This window comes from Helianthus annuus, chromosome 8 (genome assembly GCF_002127325.2).
Source record: "Helianthus annuus cultivar XRQ/B chromosome 8, HanXRQr2.0-SUNRISE, whole genome shotgun sequence".
In the NCBI taxonomy this organism is placed as follows: domain Eukaryota; kingdom Viridiplantae; phylum Streptophyta; class Magnoliopsida; order Asterales; family Asteraceae; genus Helianthus; species Helianthus annuus.
Window position 1 is genome coordinate 102,177,389 of NC_035440.2, and position 26,821 is coordinate 102,204,209.

A 26,821-nucleotide genomic window follows, 5' to 3' on the forward strand; every position below is an offset into this window, starting at 1 on the left:
ATGTGTATTTATACTTGTTATTTTTCAAGTATTCTCTTGGTGTCACTTGTGTATTATTTAGATTATCCTAATGAATCTAAATACATACATATAACACATTATATATACACTTTGATGGATTCTCTAAAATATATATATATATATATATATATATATATATATATATATATATATATATATATATACTAGTGGGAATGCCCGCGCGTTGCGGCGGGTGTCTCGACTAACATCAGATTAGTTATAACGTCTATTTTGAACCACAGCTCATTCCCAAAAATCACAGCTGAAGCCCACATGTTGATTAAAATGGCTACACAACTGAATTAACCTAAAAGTTGAATGAAATAATAAAACATCAAATTTGATATTCAAGAGCAACTAATCAATTCGGAAGAATAATAAATCTAACCGAAAAGATCCAGCGTCATATAACGAACCCGAACCGCCCCAGATGACCAGTTTTACACATCAAGCATCAACTTGAAAGATCTAGCATCGTATACCCGACCCGACCCAAATGACCGGTTGTACTCATCAAGCATCACCCAGAAATATCCGGCGTCATTTAACCAACCCATTAAGCATCAAACAGTCGATCTAGGCCCGTTTAGTACACACAATTTTCTAACAGAGGAATCCAAACATATAAAAAAAGATGCCAAAAAGAACATGCCTTCTTTAATCCTTTGTAAGGCTTCAACAGGTGGCTTTCGACCTGCCTTCTTCAATTTCTGTATAAGAAAACACAATTTTACTTCATATGAGTTTCTACATGTCGAATAAAAACGAGTTTTAAGATTATATTTCATACGTTAAGAGCAGGCTAACGAGTTGGAAAAATAAAATAAAACTCAAGCATTTTAAAATTAATAACTTACCTCAAACTTTTAATCTTTTTATCTTCCTGAGTTCACATAGAGTCAAGTACATCCTCACTTCTCTAAATCTTACATGTGCAAAAAAAATGTTGTTAAAATTCTGCTCCCCTCCCCTTGTAGCAGCTACATGCAAGAATACAAAAACCTATTAGAAACAAGTAAACTATTACATACTATCAAGCACGGGGACGCCATTTTACGTCGGGTACCCGTCCCGGGGACGGAAACGGGTCGGGGACGGCTCCCAAACGTACCCGGATATTGGGGACTTCTACATATGCTTGGGGACGGCTCGGGTACTTCCCAAACAAAGTGACGTTTCCTAAAATATTTAGGGTTTTAACCCTTTTAACTTCCAAAATACGAATGGTCTGCTCGGCCTTTTAACTTCCAACATTCACGTACATTGTATTATCAAGTAGCAACACAATTGGCGGTGAACAATGCAACTGGTTTGAAGTTGATGTTGCTGGTGTAAGCACTGGTCTGATGCCTGAACCAACCGGTGGGCCTTGGGGAGCAGTTGGAGTCGGTGCTGATGCATCAGGCGCCACCGGTTTGGACTCACGTGGGTCTGGCTCATGCAAGTCGTCTTGGCTCTTTTCAGATGGCGTTGGTGTTGCTGCCATGGAACCTGAAAACATTTAGGGTTTCAAAATCTTTGTAAAGTAATATGGTTTATATAAATTTATGGTTCGTACCGCTAGGGCTTGGTGGCAGGTCTGGAGAATCAGCGGCAGGTGGAAGAACTTTGGGCGGCGGCGGAGGAACGAATAATGCAGGACCTGTCATTAAGTCGGTTAACCGATCGGTTTTCGAGTTTCATGATTATGGTGTGACCTAATGATATTTGTCCATTTTTATAGTTTTTAATTTAACTATTTAGGAGGTTGAAAGCATTCGAGTATCAACCCGTTTGACCTGCTTGACACTTTTTATGAAGTTTTAATGTTACGATATAAAAAGTCGTAAACATTTGAATACGCGTTTGATGACTTGCGACCCGTTTGACCTGCCTGACACACTTTATTCGTTTCGTTTTCAAAATAGAGGTGCCTATTTTGGCTCATTTACCTAAAACGGGTCAAAAGTCATCCAAATTTTTTTCAAAGGCTTTAAAACCTCCTGAATCACTTCAATTATCAAAACTGTATCACTATATTTAGCAATGTACTTTTACAGTCTTATTCTATTCATCATTTACTTATAAAACTATAAGAAAATGGACAAATATTCTTGACAGGCCAACCCAACTTGACTCTTTGGTATCCCGTACCACAAGTTACCCATTTAATCCGTTACGCAACCAACCAGACCCGTTCATCTACCCACTTTCTAGATAACACATTATACTAATCGACCCGTTTTGAGCAAAACTTTACCTGCAGGAGGCAGAGGAACACCGGTAGCTGCAAACCAACCAAGTAAAAAAAGTGAGAATTTAATAAAAAATAACAAAACAAATGAAAGGAACTCTTGAAAGCCATTACATTTGCATTGGAACGGTACGCTTTTCGAGTTGGACGCTTTAGGGAGTGTAATAGCCAACGGGTGGTTAATTGGGCTCGGTAGTGAAAACGGAACGTTTCCAGTAACGATAACACATGTGCAGTCCATGCTCGTAGTCATAAGGGATTCAACCCCTTTACAATAACTTGCGGTTGGTGATCCCCCGTTTGCGCTACTCCCCGTGATGTAATTCACACACGGGGTGAAGCTAGCAATCATTGACACCGTGCATGGAGTGCTAATCTGACCCGACACAGTGAAAACCGTAATCGCTAGGAATATTGTGGTTAACAAACCCGAAAAACGATCCATGATTGATGAAAATTGTGACAATCACATTTGGGTCTTGTAAATTTATAGGTTGATGGGTTGCAGCAGGAGTTGAACCACCTTGACTGGCTTGGTGAGTGGTTGGTTGATTTGTCTTGACTTGAGAACTGAAATATGCTGAGAATTATAGTCAAGTTAGGTAAAACTTTCAGCATATTAAGCTTGTTAACACACAGGTGTACGTAGCGAAGGAAAATGATGACGTGATACCCAAATTTCGAAATGTTTGGGACGGGTATTTTGGTATAGGAACGGATATAAGATTAGTTAAAAAAAATCATGAATTTGGGATGAAGTTGGTATTAGGTAATACCCGCCAGATTACCAGAATCCGTTAGTCACATCAAAAATTTAAGATACGTATATTAACTAATACATCAAACATTCTTGAAAAGATAACAAATTATATGTCTAGTTGTTAGAAACATGAAATTATTAGAAATTACATAACAAGTTTAGTAGTGAAGATGCTACCTGAACACTGTAAATTGGAAAGGTTGTCGCAATGTAGCTTTTATAAGTGGAGCTTAATCCACCCTATTTACAGAAAATATATATACAAATTTCGTGTTCAAACACACAAAAATAAATATAATCTTGAACTAACAAAAATATGTTCATACCTATAAAGTTTGCCAGGCGTCCTTTTGGGGATGACATCATCATCACTTAGAACCCTTTTGCCAATAGGAGCAAACCCGCCAAAAATAACCCAAAATTCACTCGAGTCTCCCTCGGCTTGTAGTTTTCCATCGTCTAAAACGTTCAATAACATATAAATAACAATTAACACAAAAAAAAAAAAACTACGCATATATTAGTATCAGTATCAATCGGAAAAAGCCAAACCCCCAACATTGCATGTCCCCTCATGATATTTATCCTTCAAGAACTGTATAACTTCCAAAGCCTTAGCCATTTCTTGAATATTTGAATTTGCTCCGTTAAATTGAAAGATCTTATCTTTAGTGTCCAAGACAAACACATCATCATGATTCAACACAGATTGAGAAAACAGGACCTTGTATAACTATAAATATAAAAATCAATTCCTTTATGCAAACATAAACATACACATAAATAATCGTATTCAAACATGTCCGGAAAAATTTGGACCTGTTTCGCTTCAATTCGCCACATATGAACAAAGTGAAATAGGATACATACCTTAAACGAGTAGTGGTACGCAAGCCTACTTCAATGAACTGAAGGTGTCCACAGTCAATTAAAATTAAATGACCAGATTAGATGCAACTCAAAACCCATTCAGTGTAATGCAATTTCACCTTAATCATGTTCGTTTCAGATTGAAACCAGTATAGCAAACCATCCAATATCCAATATTTAACCATTATTTCTATGATGTAATTCTAATTTATCCTTGGTTAGGTTAAACAAATTGCAGAATTCGGAAGGTTCGGGGTAGCGACAGGGATGAAATCGGTAAAATTGGGTGTGTGGGTGGTTTTGTGTTGTCACAGGAGCAAGGACGATGGGTGTCTCGGAACATCGGTAGAGAGAGAAAGAAGAGACGGAGACATACCTGATGACGGCGACGTAGAAGGGTGGTGATTCAGGGCGGCGACCTGCCGGTGATGATGACTGTGTGCGGCAGAAGAGGTGTCCGACGGCGATTGGGGTTCAGGGTGGAGAAGGAGTACGGTAGTGGGTGACCGGCGACGGAGATGGGTCGTGTGAGTGGTGGCGACTGATAAGTGATGAGGGTGGGTGACCGGCGAAGTGGATGTGGTGTTTGGAGATGGAGGATGTCGTATAGATGAGAGGAAACTTATCATCACTTCGCCAAAACAATCAACTATAACAATTGTAAACCCTACCCTCCATTCGTAAGAGATTCTACTTTAATCACACTGCCGGTTTGTGTTTCGAACTAGATTCAGATCTCGTTAGGGCTGAGTTTCGGCGATTTGCGTAGAGAGAAAAGCTTCAACGATGGCGAATCAAGAACTTTTTGTAGATTTTGAAAAAAAAATCACATTTTTGTAGTGGGAGAATGTCTAAACTTGAAATTTTATCGTTAGTTGTTTATCTTCTTTTATAACTTTTTTGAGATTTTGAAACAAAAAAAAAATCACATTTTTTAATTTTTTCGCATTTTTTTATCTTTTCTACAATTTTTAAAAATTTTTTTAAACCTATTTCACATTTTTTTTTCTAATCTATTTGGCACTTATGTGATATGTCAACAAATTTTTTAAATAAAAAACCTAAATAAATGCCATTTAGGATGGATGACCTTCTATTTAGGTAAACTATCTAGAATTGAAACATTAAATGTAACTTGAATCACCTAATTAGAACAAAAAAAATTATGAGTGACCTAATTAGAACACTCTTGAAACTTGGCTACTATTGTACAAAGTTAATCCCTAAATAAATCAACTTTCTAGTGCAGTTGAGTCCGAGAACATTATAAATGTGTACAAATACTGATAAACCCAGGAATTATTTTTAAGGAGTGGAGTGCAGTTGAGTCCGTGAACTTTATAAATGCGTACAAATAAGGTGATAAACCCATGAATTATTTTTAAGGAGTGGAAACAAATGGTTTAATCAGATTTTCAAAGGGTGCTATTGAAATTTTGCCTTATAAAATACAATAAATTCTTTTTTTCAAGGAAAGCGTCCGTCCACCCAACCCTCTCCGTAAGTCCGCCTATTATTCAACCTAATTGATTCTAGTTTTCAGTTTATTTTCAGCATGACGTGTTTAAAACTCATCCATGCCAATTACCAACTTTTCTTTCAACTTTTAAATGGTGGTGTTATAAGTACATTATGTACTGTATAAATCATTCAAAATTCAAAACTTACAAATGGCTAGCAACATAAGGGAAAAACATGTTGCAGTTTTTGCATTCACTTAGTTTTAGAAGTGTTCCAATTAGGTTACTAATAAAATTTATTGTTCCAATTAGATTATTCTACTTTATTTTGGTGTTCTAATGCTAGATATTTTACCTGAATAGCAGGTCAATGACATTTATTTAACTTTTTTTTTAAAACATGATGACATGGAATCAAATAAAAGAAATATAATAAATCAAAACCCAAAAGAATCAAATATTACAAATCGTAAATCAAATCAAATCAAACAAATATAATAAATTATAAACATATCAAAACCCAAAACAATCAACTATAACAATTGTAAACCCTACCCTCCATTCGTAAGAGATTCTACTTTAATCACACTGCCGGTTTGTGTTTCGAACTAGATTCAGATCTCGTTAGGGCTGAGTTTCGGCGATTTGCGTAGGAGAAAAGCTTCAACGATGGCGAATCAAGAACTTTTTGTAGATTTTGAAAAAAAAAAATCACATTTTTGTAGTGGGAGAATGGCTAAACATGAAATTTTATCGTTAGTTGTTTATCTTCTTTTATAACTTTTTTGAGATTTTGAAACAAAAAAAAAATCACATTTTTTAATTTTTTCGCATGTTTTAAACTTTTCTACAATTTTTAAAAAAAAAATTAAACCTATTTCATATTTTTTTTTCTAATCTATTTGGCACTTATGTGATATGTCAACAAATTTTTTAAATAAAAAACCTAAATAAATGCCATTTAGGATGGATGACCTTCTATTTAGGTAAACTATCTAGGATTGAAACATTAAATGAAACTTGAATCACCTAATTAGAACAAAAAAAATTATGAGTGACCTAATTAGAACACTCTTGAAACTTGGCTACTATTGTACAAAGTTAATCCCTAAATAAATCAACTTTCTAGTGCAGTTGAGTCCGAGAACATTATAAATGTGTACAAATACTGATAAACCCATGAATTATTTTTAAGGAGTGGAGTGCAGTTGAGTCCGTGAACTTTATAAATGCGTACAAATAAGGTGATAAACCCATGAATTATTTTTAAGGAGTGGAAACAAATGGTTTAATCAGATTTTCAAGGGGTGCTATTGAAATTTTGCCTTATAAAATACAATAAATTCTTTTTTTCAAGGAAAGCGTCCGTCCACCCAACCCTCTCCGTAAGCCCGCCTATTATTCAACCTAATTGATTCTAGTTTTCAGTTTATTTTCAGCATGACGTGTTTAAAACTCATCCATGCCAGTTACCAACTTTTCTTTCAACTTTTAAATGGTGGTGTTATAAGTACATTATGTACTGTATAAATCATTCAAAATTCAAAACTTACAAATGGCTAGCAACATAAGGGAAAAACATGTTGCAGTTTTTGCATTCACTTAGTTTTAGGAGTGTTCAATTAGGTTACTAATAAAATTTATTGTTCCAATTAGATTATTCTACTTTATTTTGGTGTTCTAATGCTAGATATTTTACCTGAATAGCAGGTCAATGACATTTATTTAACTTTTTTTTAAAACATGATGACATGGAATCAAATAAAAGAAATATAATAAATCAAAACAAAATCAAAACCCAAAAGTATCAAATATTACAAATCGTAAATCAAATCAAATCAAACAAATATAATAAATTATAAACATATCAAAACCCAAAACAATCAACTATAACAATTGTAAACCCTACCCTCCATTCGTAAGAGATTCTACTTTAATCACACTGCCGGTTTGTGTTTCGAACTAGATTCAGATCTCGTTAGGGCTGAGTTTCGGCGATTTGCGTAGAGAGAAAAGCTTCAACGATGGCGAATCAAGAACTTTTTGTAGATTTTGAAAAAAAAAATCACATTTTTGTAGTGGGAGAATGGCTAAACTTGAAATTTTATCGTTAGTTGTTTATCTTCTTTTATAACTTTTTTGAGATTTTGAAACAAAAAAAAATCACATTTTTTAATTTTTTCGCATGTTTTAAACTTTTCTACAATTTTTAAAAAAAATTTTAAACCTATTTCACATTTTTTTTCTAATCTATTTGGCACTTATGTGATATGTCAACAAATTTTTTAAATAAAAAACCTAAATAAATGCCATTTAGGATGGATGACCTTCTATTTAGGTAAACTATCTAGGATTGAAACATTAAATGAAACTTGAATCACCTAATTAGAACAAAAAAAATTATGAGTGACCTAATTAGAACACTCTTGAAACTTGGCTACTATTGTACAAAGTTAATCCCTAAATAAATCAACTTTCTAGTGCAGTTGAGTCCGAGAACATTATAAATGTGTACAAATACTGATAAACCCAGGAATTATTTTTAAGGAGTGGAGTGCAGTTGAGTCCGTGAACTTTATAAATGCGTACAAATAAGGTGATAAACCCATGAATTATTTTTAAGGAGTGGAAACAAATGGTTTAATCAGATTTTCAAGGGGTGCTATTGAAATTTTGCCTTATAAAATACAATAAATTCTTTTTTTCAAGGAAAGCGTCCGTCCACCCAACCCTCTCCGTAAGTCCGCCTATTATTCAACCTAATTGATTCTGGTTTTCAGTTTATTTTCAGCATGACGTGTTTAAAACTCATCCATGCCTACCAACTTCTTCTTTCAACTTTTAAATGGTGGTGTTATAAGTACATTATGTACTGTATAAATCATTCAAAATTCAAAACTTACAAATGGCTAGCAACATAAGGGAAAAACATGTTGCAGTTTTTGCATTCCCTTTTGCCTCACACCCTTCTAGCCAACTAAAACTCGCTCGTCGCCTGGCTTCCGCGGCCCCAACAGTGGTGTTCTCATTCTTCAACACTGCAAAGTCTAACCGCGCTTTGTTCGCTGAACTCAGTTGCGACAACATATTACCGTATGATGTATCTGATGGCTTACCCAACAATGATGTTTTTGTTGGAAGTCCTCTAGATGCTATTAACCTGTATCTCCCTGGGGCAGAGGAAGAGTTGAGGAGGGCTGTTCGAGTGGCGGAGAAGGATACCGGGTTGAAGATTACTTGTCTGGTTGTCCATGCTTTCTTCTGGTTTGCTGCTGACATGGCTGAGGAAATGAATATTCCATGGGTCGCCTATTGGAGTGCCGGAACTTGTTCTTTGGCTGCACATTTTTACACTGATCTCATTAGGCAAAAAACTGGTATGTCATTTCCTAACATAAAAGTATTTTTAAAACCGCAACACTTCCTTTAATCATACTCTTCGGATCCGCTGACGGATCTAGAAGAAATATTAAGAGGTATCCAAAAAAATCAGTGTATGCTTTGCTGGATTTAGAAAAAATTAAGTGTATCTAGTAGCGGATCTGGCTAATCCGTCATTTCAAATGGAGGAACCGCCGTTGTTTGAAATGACGGATGCACTTTTTGTCACATCATGTTGTACCATCGTACTTGATAACACTTATTTCGTAAACCCATTTCTTACAAAATTATGTCTAGTGGCATAGCTTTTAAGGGACTAGCGGTGCACCCGTCCCCCCGAATTTTTTGGTTAGAAGTGTAATATTTTCGTTTTTTCGTCGGAAAATTTTAAAATTATATAAGTCTGCCCCCGCCAATTATTTTGCCTAAAATTCCCCTATCCCTAGCAAGTTTATTGTAAAAAAGTATTTATACATATTTTCGTTTTGAGTTAAAAAAATGTGAACGGCCTAAAGTTTAAGTAAAGTTTGTTACTACTTTATATATAAATCAAAGTTGAGGGTTCTTTTTTGTCTTAAAGGTACTTACCATTTATCTTAAAGATCGTTGGGCTTAGTTGTCATTATAAAAATTTGGTCTTTATTTTTGTTAAACAATATATAACATTTTTATGAGTAAAAGAGTCTCATTTGAATGAATGAAAATTATATAGTTTTATTTGGAGTTATAATTGTTTGACCCGACCCGAATCGAATATCCGACCCGAACATATAACCCGAAACATAGCGATAGCAAAAAAATTTGGTCCAATAACTTTCCGTCCATCCGCAACTTTTGATCAAGCTTCGTCGCTGATTATTTCCATCAAGATTAATTAAATTAAATAAAAACAAAACCATGTCAAAAAATAAAAACAAAAAGTAAATATCTTAATGTCATGCTTTAAAATATATATTTTTTCTTAATATTCAGATTTTGGTTTACTAATTAAAAAATAATCGTTCTAAATATTTCAAATTTTTGTTTACTAACTAAAAAATATACACACATTACAAGGGTGTTTGGGGTTGAGTTTTGAAGGAGATTTTTAAATTATTGAGTTTTGAAATTGTAAATAATCATTTCTGAGTGTTTGGGTAAAAAAAAATTAAAAAAAATGATTATTTGCGTTTAGAAAGTTACAAAACGCAGTTTTCCAAAAGCAGCTCCCCCCTACTGCAACAAAACGCAGTTTTCCAAAAATTGATTATTTGCGTTTAGAAAATGATTTTCACTTGTTTATTTTTTTAAATATATATTTGCCAAACACTCAAATAATTGATTATTGTGATATCAAGCAATATAATCAAATCCAAACACTATCTTTCAACATCACGTTTTGTTACAGTTGATTATCTGATTCTGATTATTCAAAACACATAATTTATTTTCAAAACTTAACCCTAAACACCCTCTACATATTATTATAATATTAAGAGCATCTCCAACGGTATGAGTCGGAGGTGTCCACATATACATACCAAGATGGCAGACTTGAGCACCAGTGGAGGGGTCATCCGATTGGAGGTCCGCTGAGTTGAGGTTTGTATCCAAGGACTTGGTTGGATTGGGTGGCGGTGGGACCCCTCTCACACAAATACTATTATTTCAATATTTTTTTTAAATAAAAAATGAGGTGTGACATGGCTAATTATGAAAGCTTGTTGTTGGAGAAAAAATAGAGGTTTTCTTAAGTTTATTTGAACTCCAATCGGACATCCTTAAGATGAAGTTTTTTTAGGTTTGATGTTGGAGATGCTCTAAGAAGTGTGTGTATACACATACATATATTTTAGTTGTTTTATATAAGGGTGTAAGGGGTGCTCATCTAAGAGGTAAGTCCCTCTCTTACGCCCAACCAATCCTCGTGTGCCACGTCAACTCCCCTCTTAAACTCGCCTAACACCCTAAATTGATGGCGGCACTCCCCTCTTAGGTGACTTGGTTTTTATTAAAAAAAAAAAAAAAGAAAAGTTTTGATTGGTCCACTCATCCTCTCTCCTCCCTCTCTCCTCCCCCTCTCTTCGGTGAAGCCCCACCGCTTTCCTCCCTCTCTCTACCTCACCGCCTTGATGGCGGTGTCTCCCCTAATCGGCGGATCCACTCCCCGCAAGGGGTTACCGCGAACGCCCCCACCACCCTAAGAGTAAACTGATAAAATGGTCACTGAGGTTTGGTCTCTTTTGTCACTTTAGTCCAAAACTCAAATCTTTTGAATTTAGGTCCCTGTGGTTTCAATTTTGTTTTCATTTCCATCCAAAATCAAAATACGATCAGATTTTTTCAGTTAACATCTAAATTTTTTTCTTTTTCCTCCATTTTAATGAAGGGCAAAATGGTTTTTTAACGTTTTATTATAACAATTTAAAAAAATCTAACCAGATTTTAACTGAAAAGGCTGGATGTTAACTGAAAAAATTTGACCAGATTTTGTTTTTGGATGAAAATTACAACAAAATTGAAACCACGGGGATTCAGATTCAAAACATTTGAGTTTTGAGTTAAAGTGACCAAACCTTGGTGACCATTTTGGCAGTTTACTCTATACATAACTATATATTTTCCAGAACTCACATCTCATTGAAATACAAGGACTGACGCCGTGTCACGACTCACCATTTCCAATGGGGATCCTAAGTCTCTCTTGACACAAAAAAAAATGTTATAGGTATATGCTAGTTTAGTACGTGATCTGCATTATATATATATATGTTGTTCGCAGGCTCTAAAGGACCAGATGATGAAATAACCGACTTGATCCCGGGGCTCAAAGTGGTCCGACTAGGCGACTTACCAAGCGAAGTCGTCTTTGGAGACTTGCAATCACCGTTCGCAATCATGCTACATAAGATGGGGAGAAACCTAAGTAGGGCGAGTGCTGTTCCCGTAAATTGTTTCCAAGAACTAGACCCGGATCTAGCCAAAAACCTCTCTTCAAAGTTGAACAATTTCCTCCACATTGGTCCCTCAAATCTCATATCCAAAGAAAAAACACCACTAAAAGTTGATGAATTTTCTTGCATTTCATGGTTGGATAATCAAAAGACAAGAGCGGTTGCCTACATTTGCTTCGGGTCGGCTTTCACGCCTCCACCTCGCGAACTGGTTGAGTTGGCTCAAGCACTCGAAGAGACCAAAACCACATTTCTCTGGGCGATAAGAAAAGATTCGAATAAGCATTTCCCTGAAGGTTTCTTGGAGAGAGTAAGCGCTAATGGGATGGGGAAAGTTGTACCGTGGGCGCCACAAGAAGAGGTCTTGAATCATGTTGCAATAGGGGTGTTTGTAACACACAGTGGATGGAACTCCGTGGCAGAGAGTATCGCAGCAGGTGTCCCAATGATATGTAGGCCAATTTTGGGGGATCAACATTTAAATGCTTGGATGATTGAGAGAGTTTGGGGGATCGGATTGCGAATTGAAGGCGGGATTTTCACTAAACATGCTGCTCGTCGTGCTTTGGAACAACTTCTCTCGTCATCCAAAGGCCCCGCCGAGAGAATTGAATCATTGAAACATCTTGCTCACAAGGCTGTTGCACCAAGTGGGACTTCTACTCAAAATTTCAAGTCTTTGGTGGAGGTGGTGATCTCTGGTTCCGCCTAACACCTCGATCCAAACCTTTGAACTTTATCTGTATTTCATAGTTATTTTCTTAATGTTGTGCTTCCAATCTTTAACAAGAAATCTGAGTTTGAAATGTAATGTATTGGGTGAATCGGAATAATCTATACTATATAATAAAAGAAACCACTTTGAAGACACTTGTCATCATATTAGAGCATCTCTTATAGATAATTATTATTTTAATTTAATATTTTCTAATTAATTATAGATAACCCTTTTATTAAATATTATTTAAATTAATATCTTATGGATAATTATTATTTAGTTTAATCTTTTTCTCCTTTATAATATTATTTAGAGACAAAATACGATTTTGGCCCCTGTGGTTATATCATTTTTACCCTTTTAACCCAAAAGAAGATTTTTTTAATATCTGAGCCCCCAACTTTTTTTTCTAATTCTTTTGACCCCTAACACTAACCCCATCCATTAAATGTTATGGGCCAAAAGGGTTAAAAAAAGACGTATTTTTATCACTTTTACCCTTTTAGCCCAAAAATGATTTTTTTAACATCTAAGCACTCAACGTCTTCTTTTCTAACCCTTTTGGCCCCTAACACTTTTAGCCCAAAAATGATTTTTTTTAACATCTAATCCCTCAACGTCTTCTTTTCTAACCCTTTTGGCCCCTAACACTAACCTCATCCATCAAATGTTAGGGGCCAAAAGGGTTAAAAAAAGACGTTAGGAGCCAAAAATGTTAGAAAAAAGACGTTGGGGGGTTTAAATATTAAAAAAAAATCTTTTTTGGGCTAAACGGGTAAAAGTGATATAACCACGGGGGCCAAAATCGTAATTTTATTATTTGATGTATAAAATTAGATTTATTCAATTCATACAATAGACGAGGTTTTTTAAGGATATATATATTTTTTATTATTTAGTACAGAAAATTACATTTATTCAAGCCGTGTAATACGCATATTTTTAAAGATGTAATTTTTTTATTATTTAGTACATAAAATTACATTTATTCAACCCGTGTAATAAATAAGGTTTTTTAAAGATGTATTATTTTATTATTTGGTAAACAATATTATATTTATTCAACTCGTGTAATACACGTGGTTTTAAAAATATAACTTTTTTATTTGGTATATAAAATTACATTTACTCAACCTGTACAATATTGTTCTTATAAATATAACTTTTATTATTTAATATATAAAATTATATTTATTCAACTCGTGCAATAAAGAAGGTTTTTAAAGATATATTGTTTTATTATTTAGTATATAAAATTTATTTATTCAACCCGTGTAACACACGGGGTTATAACCTAGTTATAATTATATTATAAATTATATTATAAATTTATATTTATATATTTTGTAACCTGCAAATCTATATCTATACTATATAATAAAAAAACCATTTTAGGGACATTTGTCATCATATTAGCGAATCTCTTATAGATAATTATAAATTTAGTTTAATCTTTTCTAATTAATTATAGATAACCATCCTACTAAATATTATTTATTTTAATATCTAATATTATAGATAATTCTCCTACTAAATATTATTAGCTTAATAGCTTATGGATAATTATTATTTAGTTTAATCTCCTTCTCATTTATAATATTATTTATTTCAATTAATTATATTTGAACGTTTTGTTTAAATAAAGGGTTAAATTTATTGAGACTTCGTTAACAAATATTGCAACAGAATAATCTATTTTTATCACGAAAATCAAACTCTGTATTAATATATTAAATATTTTTAATTCACTATACAAAATTACATTTACTCGACCCATGTAATACATGAGGTTTTTAAGATATAACTTTTTATTATTTGATATATAAAATTAGATTTATTCAATTTGTACAATACACGGGTTTTTTTAAGGATATGTATTTTTTATTATTTAGTACAGAAAATTACATTTATTCAAACCGTGTAATGCGCATATTTTTAAAGATAAACTTGTATTAATATATTAAATATTTTTATTTTCACTATACAAAATTACATTTACTCGACCCATGTAATACATGATGTTTTTTAAGATATAACTTTTTATTATTTGATATATAAAATTAGATTTTTAAGATATAACTTTTTATTATTTGATATATAAAATTAGATTTATTTAATTCGTACAATACACGGGGTTTTTTAAGGATATATATTTTTTATTATTTAGTATAGAAAATTACATTTATTCAAACCGTGTAATACGTATATTTTTAAAGATGTAATTTTTTTATTATTTGGTATATAAAATAACATTTATTCAACCCGTGTTATAAATGAGGTTTTTTAAAGATGTATTATTTTATTATTTGGTAAACAATATTACATTTATTCAACCCGTGTAATACACGTGGTTTTAAAGATATAACTTTTTTATTTGGTATATAAAATTACATTTATTCAACCCGTATAATATGGTTCTTATATATATAACTTTTTATTATTTAATATATAAAATTATATTTATTCAACCCATACAAGGTTTTTAAAGATATATTATTTTTATTATTTAGTATATAAAATTTATTTATTCAACCCCGTGTAATACACGGGGTTATAATCTAGTAATATTAATAAACTTGAGCCGTTTAGCTTAATAGTAAAGAGTCTGATTTTGATCTTTTCATTTTACGATTTTGTTTGAGAAAATCGGCATTACATCGAATTTCTAACATAATAATATAATATCCTATGATTTCAACGATAATATCTTATGGTCTCAATCTTGGCCGTAATGTTTGACATTATAAATGAGGCTAGGGAAATTCTTTTTTTTTCACTATCTATATATATAATACTAGTATTAAGCCCCTGCGTTGTAGCGGTTGTCATAAAACTGTGTTAAGTAGTAGCAATACTATACCATTGTCAGTGACCACCAACACCGGAAAAGCTCGTAAAAACAAAATAAATAAAAACGGGAAAAAATAACGCCGAGAGAAAAGCAGACGTAAAATCTTTGAATCACGCACGTTCGTTGCTAAGAAATTAAACCGAAACGTAAAACATAGAAAAAATAACTAAGTCCATCCAGGACCCGCGTGTTGGACGAACTTGTCAAAAGCAGAAAAATAGATGTGACGCGACGGGCCAGTCAAACGGGAAAAAATAATACGAAAAAATGTTGAACCCCACACGCACTTTGCGGTGCGTTTACTCAAAAAATTCAGAACGAAACGAAAAACTTGGGAAAGATGAAAAGTATGGTGGACCAAAATTGAAAATAAAAAAGAGTTGGGATTAAATTGGAAAAGATGAAAAACTTTGGGTTAAAAGTAAAAAACAAAGGGTCTAAATTGCAAAATTAAAGTTATTTATTAATTTTAGATAAAGATTAATATTAAAAGAAATTTATTAAACAAACATATATAAAATTTATGAGGTTGAAGGAGAGAATGACATGTGTCATTATTTGGAGTTTTTTATTATAAGTTAAATTAGATATGAATAAGGTTTGAGACACACGTCATGTTGTGGTGCAACCAATTGTGATTTTTGGAGGGAAAATGGTGGATAATTGTTAGTTTTTTATGGATCCCGTGTGGTATATCCATACCCGTTTTTTGGACCCGGGTATAAAAACTATCTAATTAGCCTAAATCTCTCAAATGCATCATTCTTCTCATTCACGCTTTCATTCAAGCCTACAAAACCCTAATTTTGTTCATCGCCGATAAGCAGATCTACCACCATCTCTTTCGATTTCATTAGCATCTGGTAAGTCAATGAATCTATTCTTATTTTCTTATCATTTCTTATATCTTTCATCAATGATTTCGTTCAATTTCTTATGATTCTTCTATCATTCATCCCTGATTCGTTCGGTTACATCTAATCTGATTCTTAATCAAGTTTTTCTGTGCTTGAAGCATTGTATTGGGTTTTATCTCATCTTTTGTGATAAACAACCTAATTCGATGGCTCGGTTTTGTTTGATTAGGTCTGATTCAGTTTCATCTTTGTCACACTACGATTCAACATTTTTTTAATCAAGGTAGGGTTTTTTTTTTATTGTTGGTGTTGTTTGTTGATTTGAACGCAGAAGAATGAAGGTGTGCTTGGGTGACGGCTGGATTTGGATGTTATTTAGGGTTTCGCTTGAAGTTGCCGAAGAAGAAAGGTGAATTGTTAAGGGTGTCGGATGATACAAAAGCTTTGGATCAGATGGTTCAAGGTTTCAAGATTATTCTAACACTTAGGGAGATGAAGATCTAGGCGGAAATTAAAGGTATCTCATTGTCTTTTTTCCTACATTTTATAGAATACCGTTAATGAAATACATTTAATTATATAAAATTAATCGGGCAACACCGGTGGTTTGTTGATGCAACACCAGTAGTTTATTGATGCATTTAACCACCATCTTTCTTCTTCTTCGTTCTAGATTCATCTAGCCAATACCATCCACCATCGCACAACACTCTCGCCACCATGTTCTTCTTATCTGATCTCATCAACGTAAGTTTTTTTAACAATTTGTAAAAACTTGATTTACTGTTCATTATTCATCGTTTATGGTTTAAAAAAATCTTTGGTTCATTTGTTCAAATATGTTCATCGCTTAGGGTTTTAAAAATGTTCTTTGTGTTTCAGATCTGTAAGAACTCCATAATTTCCGATCATACGTCATGAAAATTGTGATTCATATTTCAATTATGTGAGATGATCACCGGAGACAGTCCCAGAATACTCACTGTTTTGATTCGGTTAGTTTTTTTTTTTTTTTTTTTTGGTGAGTTAGGTTTTGGGAGTACATTGATTAGGTTATTGTTAATGGTTTTGTTACGAATTTTTATGAATTGGTGTTTTTGGTTGGTTAATTGAAGGTGTCCAGTTTAAATGAGCATTTCTTTGGAGACAATGCAGCCAGGCGTCATCAAAGCCAAAGCAGTAGCCGTAAAGGTATTGTGAATTCCACTGCTATTTACTATTAATTTGTGTGTTTTGTTTTTTTTAATATAAGTAATTTAGGGTCACTGCTCTCTAATTGGAATGTGTTGTTGTGGATATTGCTACCTGCTTAATTTTATGTGATTGAATTATAATGTTATGTTGTATTATCCTTTACAAGAAGGGAACTTGCTGAAGTGGTTTGGTAACAACAGAGGTGATTTCAATGTGCAGGTTAGGTGGCTATGGTTCGTATTGTCTAAGAATGATGATGATTTAAGAAGGAGTGGTGGTATGTTTTTAGGTTTACTAAGATGCAAAGTGCTATGATCATGTATGAGTGCGTGAAGAGTTTTAAATCTCTTGTGAAGTCCATGTTTTCTATGCAATGGTTATCTTTTTTTCGTATGATCAACTGAAACGAATCTGATATGTTTTTGATCTTTTTGCAGTGAATATCGATGTTTGGCATACCAGGTGTTCGATGAAATGTCTATAAGAGGTTTGATAGGATTTGTGTAATAGTAATACATTTTTGTTTAAGGAATATTAATTGTTTATGTGCTTTTGATTGTCTAATTGATGTTTTGCTTTAGTATTGCATTTTTTAACAAATTAGTATAGTATGAATTGTTTAACAGATGATCTCAAGATAGTGGTGGTTAACAACGGTCAGTAGGGATTTAGGTCCAATGCAAGAAAGCAATGTGCATATGGTTTCATGTCCATTTCGATCAAAGTGGCGATAGTAATGGTGCATACATAAATCTTTTTCGTTATGGTCATATGTAATTTTGGTGGTAATAGTGTCAATCAGAGAGGATCAACAAAAACAATATGTTTCTTACCAGGAAGATGGTGATGATGAGTTTAGTCCTCGAAAAAGATCAAAACGAAGGTTGGAAAGATACTAAATTTTTGTTTGAGAAAAGTAGAATGATAACACAATTAAACAAGTTGAACACATCTTTGATTTCCACTTTGTTAAAAAGTGTTATGTTGAACACAATTTTTAGTCTCCTGTATCTGATCCTTTTTTAATGTGCAGCCATCAACTCTAAAATATTATCTCTTAACTATTACGAGCTCAGCAGAGATTAAATCAGTGGATGCACAAGAATCATTGAGAGACGAAGATTGCATGAAAAACGCTGACGATAGTGAAGAGTTACTATTGCTTTAATCTTAGCTTGCTCAATGATGCGTTCGATAAAGAAGGTTCTAATCCTCAATGGGCCCCCCTTAAATGTTTCTCATCTCGGGTATTTAGTATTTCGCATACATGTGTGTTTTACAAAAGATAAAATCGGTTTCGTTGTGGTTAAGGTTTATTTCAATTTCAATTCAGACTATTTAATCAGCTGTGGCTGCGTTGCCATTGAATGCTTGAATTAGGCTGGAATTATGTTAGTTATTCAATTTGAAAAGATCAGTTGAGTTGGCTAATGACACACTCATCTGTTAAATTGTTTTGAAAATCATTTCAAATTTACAAGGAGTTATATGTTGATAAGGTAATTATTATCCAACTTTGGTTGCTAAATTGAACGTTGGTCCTCTGGTAGTTGTGGCAACTGATAATAAAAGATCGCGGAATGTTGGCAACCGATGATAAAAGATCGCGAAATGTTGTCAAGGATTCAACGCTGATATACAATGACTGTAGAATTGAGTAAAAATGGTATGAAATCATGTTTATCATCGTCGAGCCGAGTTATTATAATTTGGTTTCTCATTTAAAGGATAATGTTTTTTTTTTCCTATTATATCAATTGTTTGATTCTATAATATAGCAGGATTCAGTTATTCTAGGAGGAAATAAGTTAGTGGATAAAGGTCTTATCAGGTACTTAGTGATAGTTCTATCACTCTACACTTCTTCTCATTGCCTTCGGCCTAAGGTAGTTGTTTACCAGATTAAATAACAATTATGTGGGGCTATATTATTCAGCATGTCATTGGCTGCAAGTCACATCACATGAATCCGTGCAAGTTATTTTTCGGTAATTTTTTTATTAATTTCATGTTTGAACTACAGTTGCAGGTTCTATCACGTGAATTTAAGATGTTTGGTGATGATAAGTTTATAAAATTTGAGGAGATTAGTGTTAAGCAAGTGCAAAATGTTGCATGTTCATGTGGCATGAGGGCTCAGGGAACGTCTTAGCTTCTGCCACTTTTTTTTTTTTTGCTTTTGTAATTTGAATTTTGAACTTTTAATATTTGTTTTATTAGTTCAATAACATGTGATAAATTTGATCCATTCTTTAGGTAGCACTTCCAATGGAGACAACTACATGAACGATTTAAAGGTTTTGGAGTAGATGTTGTGTAAGGTAGTCATCATCTCACTCTCTCATGGGGTGAATGTTCAATTTTAAGTAGATTATTGCTTTTGTTTAATACAAGGAATCTACTTCTAGAATAAGAAGACCGGGCTCAACAACCATCCACATTCTAGGAGGGTAACTGAACTAGGAGGGTAACTGAACTAGACGAGATAACAACATTGTTATCCATATTACCAGACAGATTTGTCGTCGACATATGGGTCTGGAGTTCGGATGCATCTGGTGTATTTTTGCTAAAGAACTTCAAATGAATTCAATATCTTCTTCAGAGCATGGCACGGTCTTTGAATGGAACAATTGGGTATCGCTTAAAGTCATTTTTTTAGCGTGGAGGTTGGGGTTGGATCACTTGCCTACGAGTACAAATCCGGCAAGACGATGTGTCAGTATTGGGTCTATTATGTGCAGCTTTTGTGGAGCATGAGAAGCCTGCAGAACATCTTTTAGTATCGTGTGGGATGGCGCAAACTATCTGGGACTTTATTAATACATGGTTCAGGCTTTATGGCTTCTTTTTCTTTGGATTCGAGGACCTGTTGAAGTTTTATAAGCAAGCGAGAGGCTCTATGAAGTGGAGAAAGGTCGTCTACTCCATTATTCTAACGGTCATGTGGTGCATTTGGCTAAGTCAAAACAATGTTATCTTAACCTGTAAACAACATAAGGTGGAGAGTTTAAAGTAGGAAATTAGAGTTTTAGCGTACCTATGGGTTAAACATCAGTCAAAAGCCGTTGGTTTATCATGGGAAAACTGGCGAAATTTCGTTATAATTTTTTTAGGTCTATGATGTAGTTTGTTGTCTGGTTGTTTTTGGATGTGGATTAACGCAATGCTAATATGTTTTTTATTAAAATTTGATTTGTTGGCTGTTTAAAAAAGGAAATATATCTCAATTATCTTCTTTTAATGTGTTTAAAAGTTTTGTTGTCATGTCACTTCTTGCAGGAAGTTCGTAAAGTGGATAATGTTGTAAGCATTAAACCGGCTAATATACTTATTATTATTTTCGATGATGTCATGTTGATCTTGCCTAAGTTTTGGATGCAAAACTGAATGCATCTATTAATCTTCCAATGGATACCAACCTATTGGTGTTTGGCTGATTACTACTCTTATTTCTACTGTAATAAAATGATTTTTATTCTTAAGGACCGGTTATCATTTTTAGACATATTTATTATTTTTTATAATTTAAATTTCGATATTATATTTAGGGGAACATTTTGTATTGTTTTTCATCACTTCAACGTAAGGCTTGAAAGCATAAGAGGTGCTTGTAATCTACAGTTCGGTCAAAATTTAAGTCTCTAAAACAAGAAACTATCTAAAGGCTTAAAAGCATACGAAGTGACCGGAAGGTGTTAAATGTTTTGAGCATGTACCATGTTTTCATGACACAAAGGCAAGCTATACACAAATTTAGTTTGAAAGTTAAGGGTAACTAATTTAAAAGTCACATTATTAGTTTGCCATGTGCAAAGTAAGAGGTGATATTTGTGTAGTTAAAATTAAAGTTATTCGTCCACATGAAAGCATCCTTAAATTTTTAATCGGTTCCATTTTGGTTTAGTGAAAGTAATGTTTCTACACTTTGACTTCAACATCACACAATTGTAAGAATAATGTTAAACATTTATAATTCAGATGGATATTCATATTTTTATGTATTAAGCCCTCTAAAATAATTTCTCTTTTTCATTTGTTTTTATCCATTTTTTATTAATTTTCCGTTCATGCACCGAATAGAATGAGATGAGACTAAACAATTGGACATGTTTTTATAAAATATGCTTTAACTCGAATCTGTTTTGACATGTTACTATTTTTATGGGTCAACTTTTAATCGATTAATCCAATATAGAGATCTGGGCGTATGAAACGGGTCAAAATGGGTTCGTTAAAACGGGTCGTTTTTAGTGTTGGTTGAACCAAACTGTTTCACGTTGCGTTGGCTTTCTTTAACACTTACTTTTTTATTTCCATCTTTTGTCTTTCTAATAATTGAGTGAGCCATGGTTGTGGTATGTGGGTGATCTACTAAACCAAAGCGAATCGAGACCAGTTGTATAGATCAAGTTCTAATCGATTAATCTTTTATAGAGGTGGCTAGATAAGTAGGCTGTGCGTGGCTTAGGAAACAAGTCAAAGTGTGTTTATGTCAAAATGGGTCATATTTTACTATGGGTCGAATCAAATTGGTTCAAGTTGGGTTGGATCTCTTTTTAACACTTTTTAATTGCTCTTTTATTTTGTTAGTGTCGTTTACTATGTGAACAAACATCGTTTACTATAATTGTTTGTTCGTATGTTTGTTCATTTGATTTACAACTTTAGTGACTTTTAAATTTATCTCATCTACAATACAATCGTGAAGTTCAAAATCGTTATTAAAGTTATCAATAGAGATGAATGGGAAATGCAAATCGACACCCACAAATGTTTTTTATATTACATGTTTTTCTTTAAGTAGTTTAGTTTACGGAGTCGTTTACTATGTCTTCTTTAATTTATCTACAGGTTATTTCATGAATTTGCTAAAATTGAAGTACTAATTCCAATGAAGGTATAAACAAGTAACTAACTTAGAAGCCAAGCCTATGACATTGGTAAATTTGCTATAGAGTTTACTTTTTTTCCATTTTTTTTGTAATTTAAAAGTGGCGGATTTTAACTTGTAGACGACGGCCATACTTTTTATATTATAGTTTTTAAAAATATTTAGAAGTTACTTATTTTCTTGTAAGGTTATTAAATACTTTTTTATTATTGTTTTAAAAAATATTTAGAAGTTACTTATTTTCTTATAAGGTTATTAAGTATTAATTACTATTATTAATGTTTTAATTTTTTGAGATTATCAAGGTTTGTGGTGTAACACCCCAGTATTTCGAAAGTCAAAGTCAAAGTCAAGATTGAAGTCAAAGGAAGAAAAGATTGCTAATTGCAATCTGTCTCTCCTGGCTTAATTCCTGTTTTGACTTCTTCGACCATAGTTAGTCTATCTTATGTTTTACGTTAGTTGTATTAAGTGGAGTAATTGTTAAGAATCGCAGTAATCGATGTATACTTATCGCTACAACTCGCTTTACGACTGTGAACAATAGGAAGTAACAATGTGATAAAGTCAATTAAACGCTAATCGAACTAATCTAATCAACATGGCGCTCGCAACTCGAATTATGCATTTTGGTGATTGTTATACGTGTGTGTGTGCCTTATGTGTTACTTGTGCATGTTTATTAAAGTTATGTGTGGTAATCAATCGAAACGCAATCAAACTCAATCGCAACCGAACGCTAAACGAATACGAAATAAGGATGCTTGTATGTTGATATAGTATGATCATTAGTGGAGAAGAGATAGCGCAAGATATGAGTAGTTGGGATTAAAAGTAATTTGACTAAGAAACTCTATCACGTAGCAACACTCGCAATCGAAATCGAAACAGCAAAAACTCGTCAGGACAAACACTCGAACCAGGTGCCAACCGGCCGGATTGCCATCCGACCGGGCTGCCATCCGTTCGAAGCGTCATCCGACCGGGCTGCCACTCGGACGAGATACCATCCGACTGGCTAACCCTTTTCCACTTTTGGAACTCTATAAATACCTCCTGTCACTTTCATTCTTTCCACTTTTGGAAACTCTCTGACCGAACAGCTCGTGCTCCTCACCTTTTCTCCGATTTCTCTCAAATCCGGTAAGATCTCGTCCTAAATCTTCTACTTTCTTGATCTACACGCACTCCTACACCTTTCTGTCTTTTGAATCTTAACTTTTAACCGTGAAATCACCAAAATTCAAGGTGTTCTCGGATGACGTCATCATGTGTTCTTGAGAAACATCATGTTTTGGCCTCAATCCACCAAGAACAACTTAGATCTAACCGATTTCCACATAAAATAACAAAGATCTTTCGTGGATCTAAACATAATCACAAAGAAAAGGATTGAAAGATGGTTTTCTAACTTTCTTTCAACTCTTTTACACTCAATGCCTTCAAAACTGATGGAAACGGAGCTTGTGCCAACCTATTACTCATTTTAGTGGATTTGTGGCTCGAGATCCGGATTCTGTCCACGAGGTTTACCGCTTTTGGGTTAAACATGGAACACCGTCTTGAACAGTTAACTGGCCGGATTGGGTGATTCCTGTCCGATCAGGAATGCCAAGTATTGACGAGATTTCTGTTGCTTAACACGTTATCAAAACATATCGATAAAACGACAAACAATCAAAACAACTAAGTGTCGGATGAACAGAACGACCAGGATGGAAAACCGTCAAATCGGACCACCATCCGCTAGGACTGTCATCCGAACGGGCTGTCACCCCGTCAATCTGTACCTTGGGTCCCACACACCAGCATTTGAAGTCTGATCGTTGAACGAGTTGTTGTCTGATCGGACTACCATTCGATCGGGTTAACCGCTCGAACATGTGACTATTAAACTTCAACACTTAAACAATTTTCAACATGTTCAATGCACTAGGAATGTCACCTATTCGAACTGCTGTCCGATCGAGTGACATCCTGCGGTGAGCTTGTTCTCACTAAAGTGTCCAACCAATCTGGTTGCCGGCCGATCGAACGACCGTCCGACCGACCTGAAAGGTAGAGATACTTCTATGTTTTCAAAATGCTACAACAAAAACTTCAAAAGTCAAACCATCATACACATACACAAAGACATTCTCCTCAAAGGAAGAAACAACCCACTCGAACAGCCATCCGACCGGACTGCTGTCCGACCGGACTGCTGTCCGACCGGACTGCTGTCCGACCGGACTGCTGTCCGAACGGACTGCTGTCCGAACGGATTGCCATCCGAGCGACCGGCTGTCGGATCGGACTACCATCCGATCGAACTGCCATTCGACCCACCAACACTTGCTTTCATTTTATGCGTCACTTATCGTTATGCTATCGAACTATTCAAGCTACCGTCCGACCGACCTGAAAGGTAGAGATACTTCTATGTTTTCAAAATGCTACAACAAAAACTTCAAAAGTCAAACCATCATACACATACACAAACACATTCTCCTCAAAGGAAGAAACAACCCACTCGAACAGCCATCCGACCGGACTACTGTCCGACCGGACTGCTGTCCGAACGGATTGCCATCCGAGCGACCGGCTGTCGGATCGGACTACCATCCGATCGAACTGCCATTCGACCCACCAACACTTGCTTTCATTTTATGCGTCACTTATCGTTATGCTATCGAACTATTCAAGCTAACTTTACTCTCAAGCGCTCCCTTCAATCCATCAACCGCTGTGAGTATACTCGATCCCTTTTTGCTTTATGCACTTTTGGGTGTTACATACGTTACTTATACAAAATCACAATCGAACACACTACGCAATACTTTAAACGCTAACCGTTACCGCATGTTATACGTGACTTAATGAATGCTTGTTTGTTATGTTTACACATGGAATGTTGTCTACCTGCCTTAGCAACGATAGTACTATAGTTTGGACTCAGCACCCGTTCACACGGGGATTATTAAGGACAATTACTTGCATGGATTACAGGGGTGATCATGTATTGCGAACTGCCTTGGGCAGTCAACCCCCAGTCATTGGTATCGATAGGTTCATGTCAATAACTAACATGCTTCGTTTTCCTCTGTGTACGTGCTGGTTATGCGTAAACTATTTCGAACTCTATATGCTATTATCAAACTTGTATGCTCGCCTTTACACTATGTGTATTGACTTTATTTTAACGTATGTGACAGGTGCTTAGGATGCTTATCTGCTAGGAAATCGAGGCTAGAATAAGGTCCTAGAGGCCAACAAATAGTTGTCTGTACAAATGAAAACTGAGTTGTCGGAACAGAACTATTTGCCTAGATTTTGTCTGTAATAATTGTACTATCTTTTATGACATGGTATGGGACATGTTGTTTTAAGTAATTGATAAATATAATTGTTATGGAAACTTCTGGACAATCTGTTTCGCTCAGTGTCACGCCCCGATGTCTCCGCCATCGGTTGGGGTGTGACAGATTGGTATCAGAGCCATAACTATAGGGAATTAGGCAAGACTCGACCTAGTCCGGGTCGATGTCTTAGAGACCTAGTCTATAGTTAGGAACCAATAGACCGACTCGTGCATGTCCAGTAGGGATTATGTATGAGCTTACTACTATTCCTCGCTATCCTCGCCTACGCTACACTATCACTGCACTCGAAATTTCAATTTTGGATAGACGATTAAGTCGAGATTAGGTGTGAAAACCGCAAACTCTCAACTAAATTGCTTGTTTGATCTGTATTTATCTATAAAACGCGAGAATTCGCGTTGAACCAGGAGCGAAATCCATACTTTAGCGCGGATTTTCATCTCTATTTTATTAAAATAAGAAAGAAGTTGTTAAGCCAGGGGTGAAACCCTAACCTTGATGACTTGTTCATAATTTTACAAAACTCTCACCAAAGTCTCGACGAACTCCAACGACCTGAACTCACGGTATGACTAGAGGAATATGCGCCGGATGCCCAAGAATCAAGGCAGAGGCCCGATCCGAAAGTCAAAAGGTGTACGACACGTCCTTGAGAATAGTCGAATCGCTTTGGGTAGTCAATGTCTAATAGCCGCAGACAATCTATTTCTCGATTTTTACGTGTTTCGATTCTGAGCCCGCAACTGCTGACTCTGATGACTCGTTGATTTTATGTGTTTGTATGTATTTATCTGTTTATGTGTTTAAATTTTGGAGACTTATTCGATTTTTTCTTTCACTTCGATCGTCACGCACGACTCGCACTGCATTTCAACCTCAAAACGCTGACAAACCGCTAAATCATGGACGACCTCATGCTATGTTATACGCTTATACTATACTATTCGCTATACTACTCGCTATGTTAAACGTGATCGCTATATTCGAACAATCGCGGACTTTGAATGATAGGTTTCTGTATTCTGACTGCCTCTGTGACTACATGTGTATGTGCTTCTGTGTTTCTGTGCCCTACGTGCTTATGTGCTTACGTGTCTATGTGAATCTATGACTACGTGATTATATGCTTACATGTTTGAACGTGTTCCTAAGTTTTAGTAGTAGACGTGTGAGGTGAGATTCGATTATGATGTGTCTGAGACCTATGACGGTGTCTGTTGTAGACAATATCAACTGGACCATCATCAGGACCCCGTCACCCACGACTCACTCGCCAAGAACAAAAGG

The 26,821-nt window shown here is 34.7% G+C and overlaps 2 protein-coding genes and 1 long non-coding RNA gene across 33 annotated transcripts; 2 read left to right on the forward strand and 1 right to left on the reverse strand.

The window, feature by feature from the left end:
• Window positions 1–267: 267 nt before the first annotated feature.
• Window positions 268–4,652, reverse strand: LOC110873555 (myosin tail region-interacting protein MTI1). Of its 19 annotated transcripts, XR_004864026.1 has the most exons (11): window positions 4,261–4,529; window positions 3,885–3,922; window positions 3,567–3,680; window positions 3,341–3,473; window positions 3,192–3,254; window positions 2,369–2,834; window positions 2,261–2,287; window positions 1,580–1,663; window positions 1,133–1,512; window positions 879–1,001; window positions 268–731 (listed from the first exon to the last, which is right to left on the reverse strand). XR_004864026.1 is itself a non-coding variant. In XM_035975842.1 (10 exons), exons 3-9 carry the CDS (start codon window positions 3,634–3,636, stop codon window positions 880–882), a joined length of 816 nt encoding a protein of 271 aa, XP_035831735.1. In that variant the 5' UTR covers window positions 3,637–3,680; window positions 3,885–3,922; window positions 4,261–4,403; the 3' UTR covers window positions 268–731; window position 879. The 19 variants fall into 19 exon arrangements, 14 of the variants coding, with proteins under 14 accessions (XP_035831735.1, XP_021978193.1, XP_035831727.1 ...); XR_004864027.1 differs by having other exon boundaries at window positions 2,684–2,824; window positions 3,885–4,559; XR_004864028.1 differs by having other exon boundaries at window positions 1,284–1,512; window positions 2,778–2,834; window positions 3,885–4,558.
• A 3,517-nt stretch (window positions 4,653–8,169) lies between these two features.
• Window positions 8,170–12,522, forward strand: LOC110873554 (kaempferol 3-O-beta-D-galactosyltransferase). Its single transcript, XM_022122494.2, has 2 exons — window positions 8,170–8,721; window positions 11,487–12,522. Exons 1-2 carry the CDS (start codon window positions 8,250–8,252, stop codon window positions 12,368–12,370), a joined length of 1,356 nt encoding a protein of 451 aa, XP_021978186.1. The 5' UTR covers window positions 8,170–8,249; the 3' UTR covers window positions 12,371–12,522.
• Window positions 12,523–15,983: 3,461 nt separating this feature from the next.
• Window positions 15,984–20,473, forward strand: LOC110871397. Of its 13 annotated transcripts, XR_004864039.1 has the most exons (12): window positions 15,984–16,090; window positions 16,416–16,601; window positions 16,758–16,831; window positions 16,967–17,079; window positions 17,200–17,275; window positions 17,498–17,555; window positions 17,716–18,017; window positions 18,115–18,161; window positions 18,312–18,944; window positions 19,057–19,164; window positions 19,302–19,599; window positions 19,687–20,471. It is a non-coding gene; the product is annotated as an uncharacterized LOC110871397 (long non-coding RNA). The 13 variants fall into 13 exon arrangements; XR_004864038.1 differs by having other exon boundaries at window positions 18,115–18,944; window positions 19,687–20,472; XR_004864040.1 differs by having other exon boundaries at window positions 17,716–17,765; window positions 17,888–18,944; window positions 19,687–20,472.
• Window positions 20,474–26,821: the final 6,348 nt, after the last annotated feature.

Coding starts and splice junctions, on each gene's coding strand:
- LOC110873555 (XM_035975831.1), bottom strand. CDS start 4,513: ATGATAAGTTTCCTCTCATCTATACGACATCCTCCATCTCCAAACACC. Junction 2,835..3,340: donor ACGCCTGGCAAACTTTATAG/GTATGAACATAT, acceptor TATAATTCTCAG/CATATTTCAGTTCTCAAGTC. Junction 1,664..2,260: donor TGTTCCTCTGCCTCCTGCAG/GTAAAGTTTTGC, acceptor ACTTAATGACAG/GTCCTGCATTATTCGTTCCT.
- LOC110873554 (XM_022122494.2), top strand. CDS start 8,250: ATGGCTAGCAACATAAGGGAAAAACATGTTGCAGTTTTTGCATTCCCT. Junction 8,722..11,486: donor TCTCATTAGGCAAAAAACTG/GTATGTCATTTC, acceptor TGTTGTTCGCAG/GCTCTAAAGGACCAGATGAT.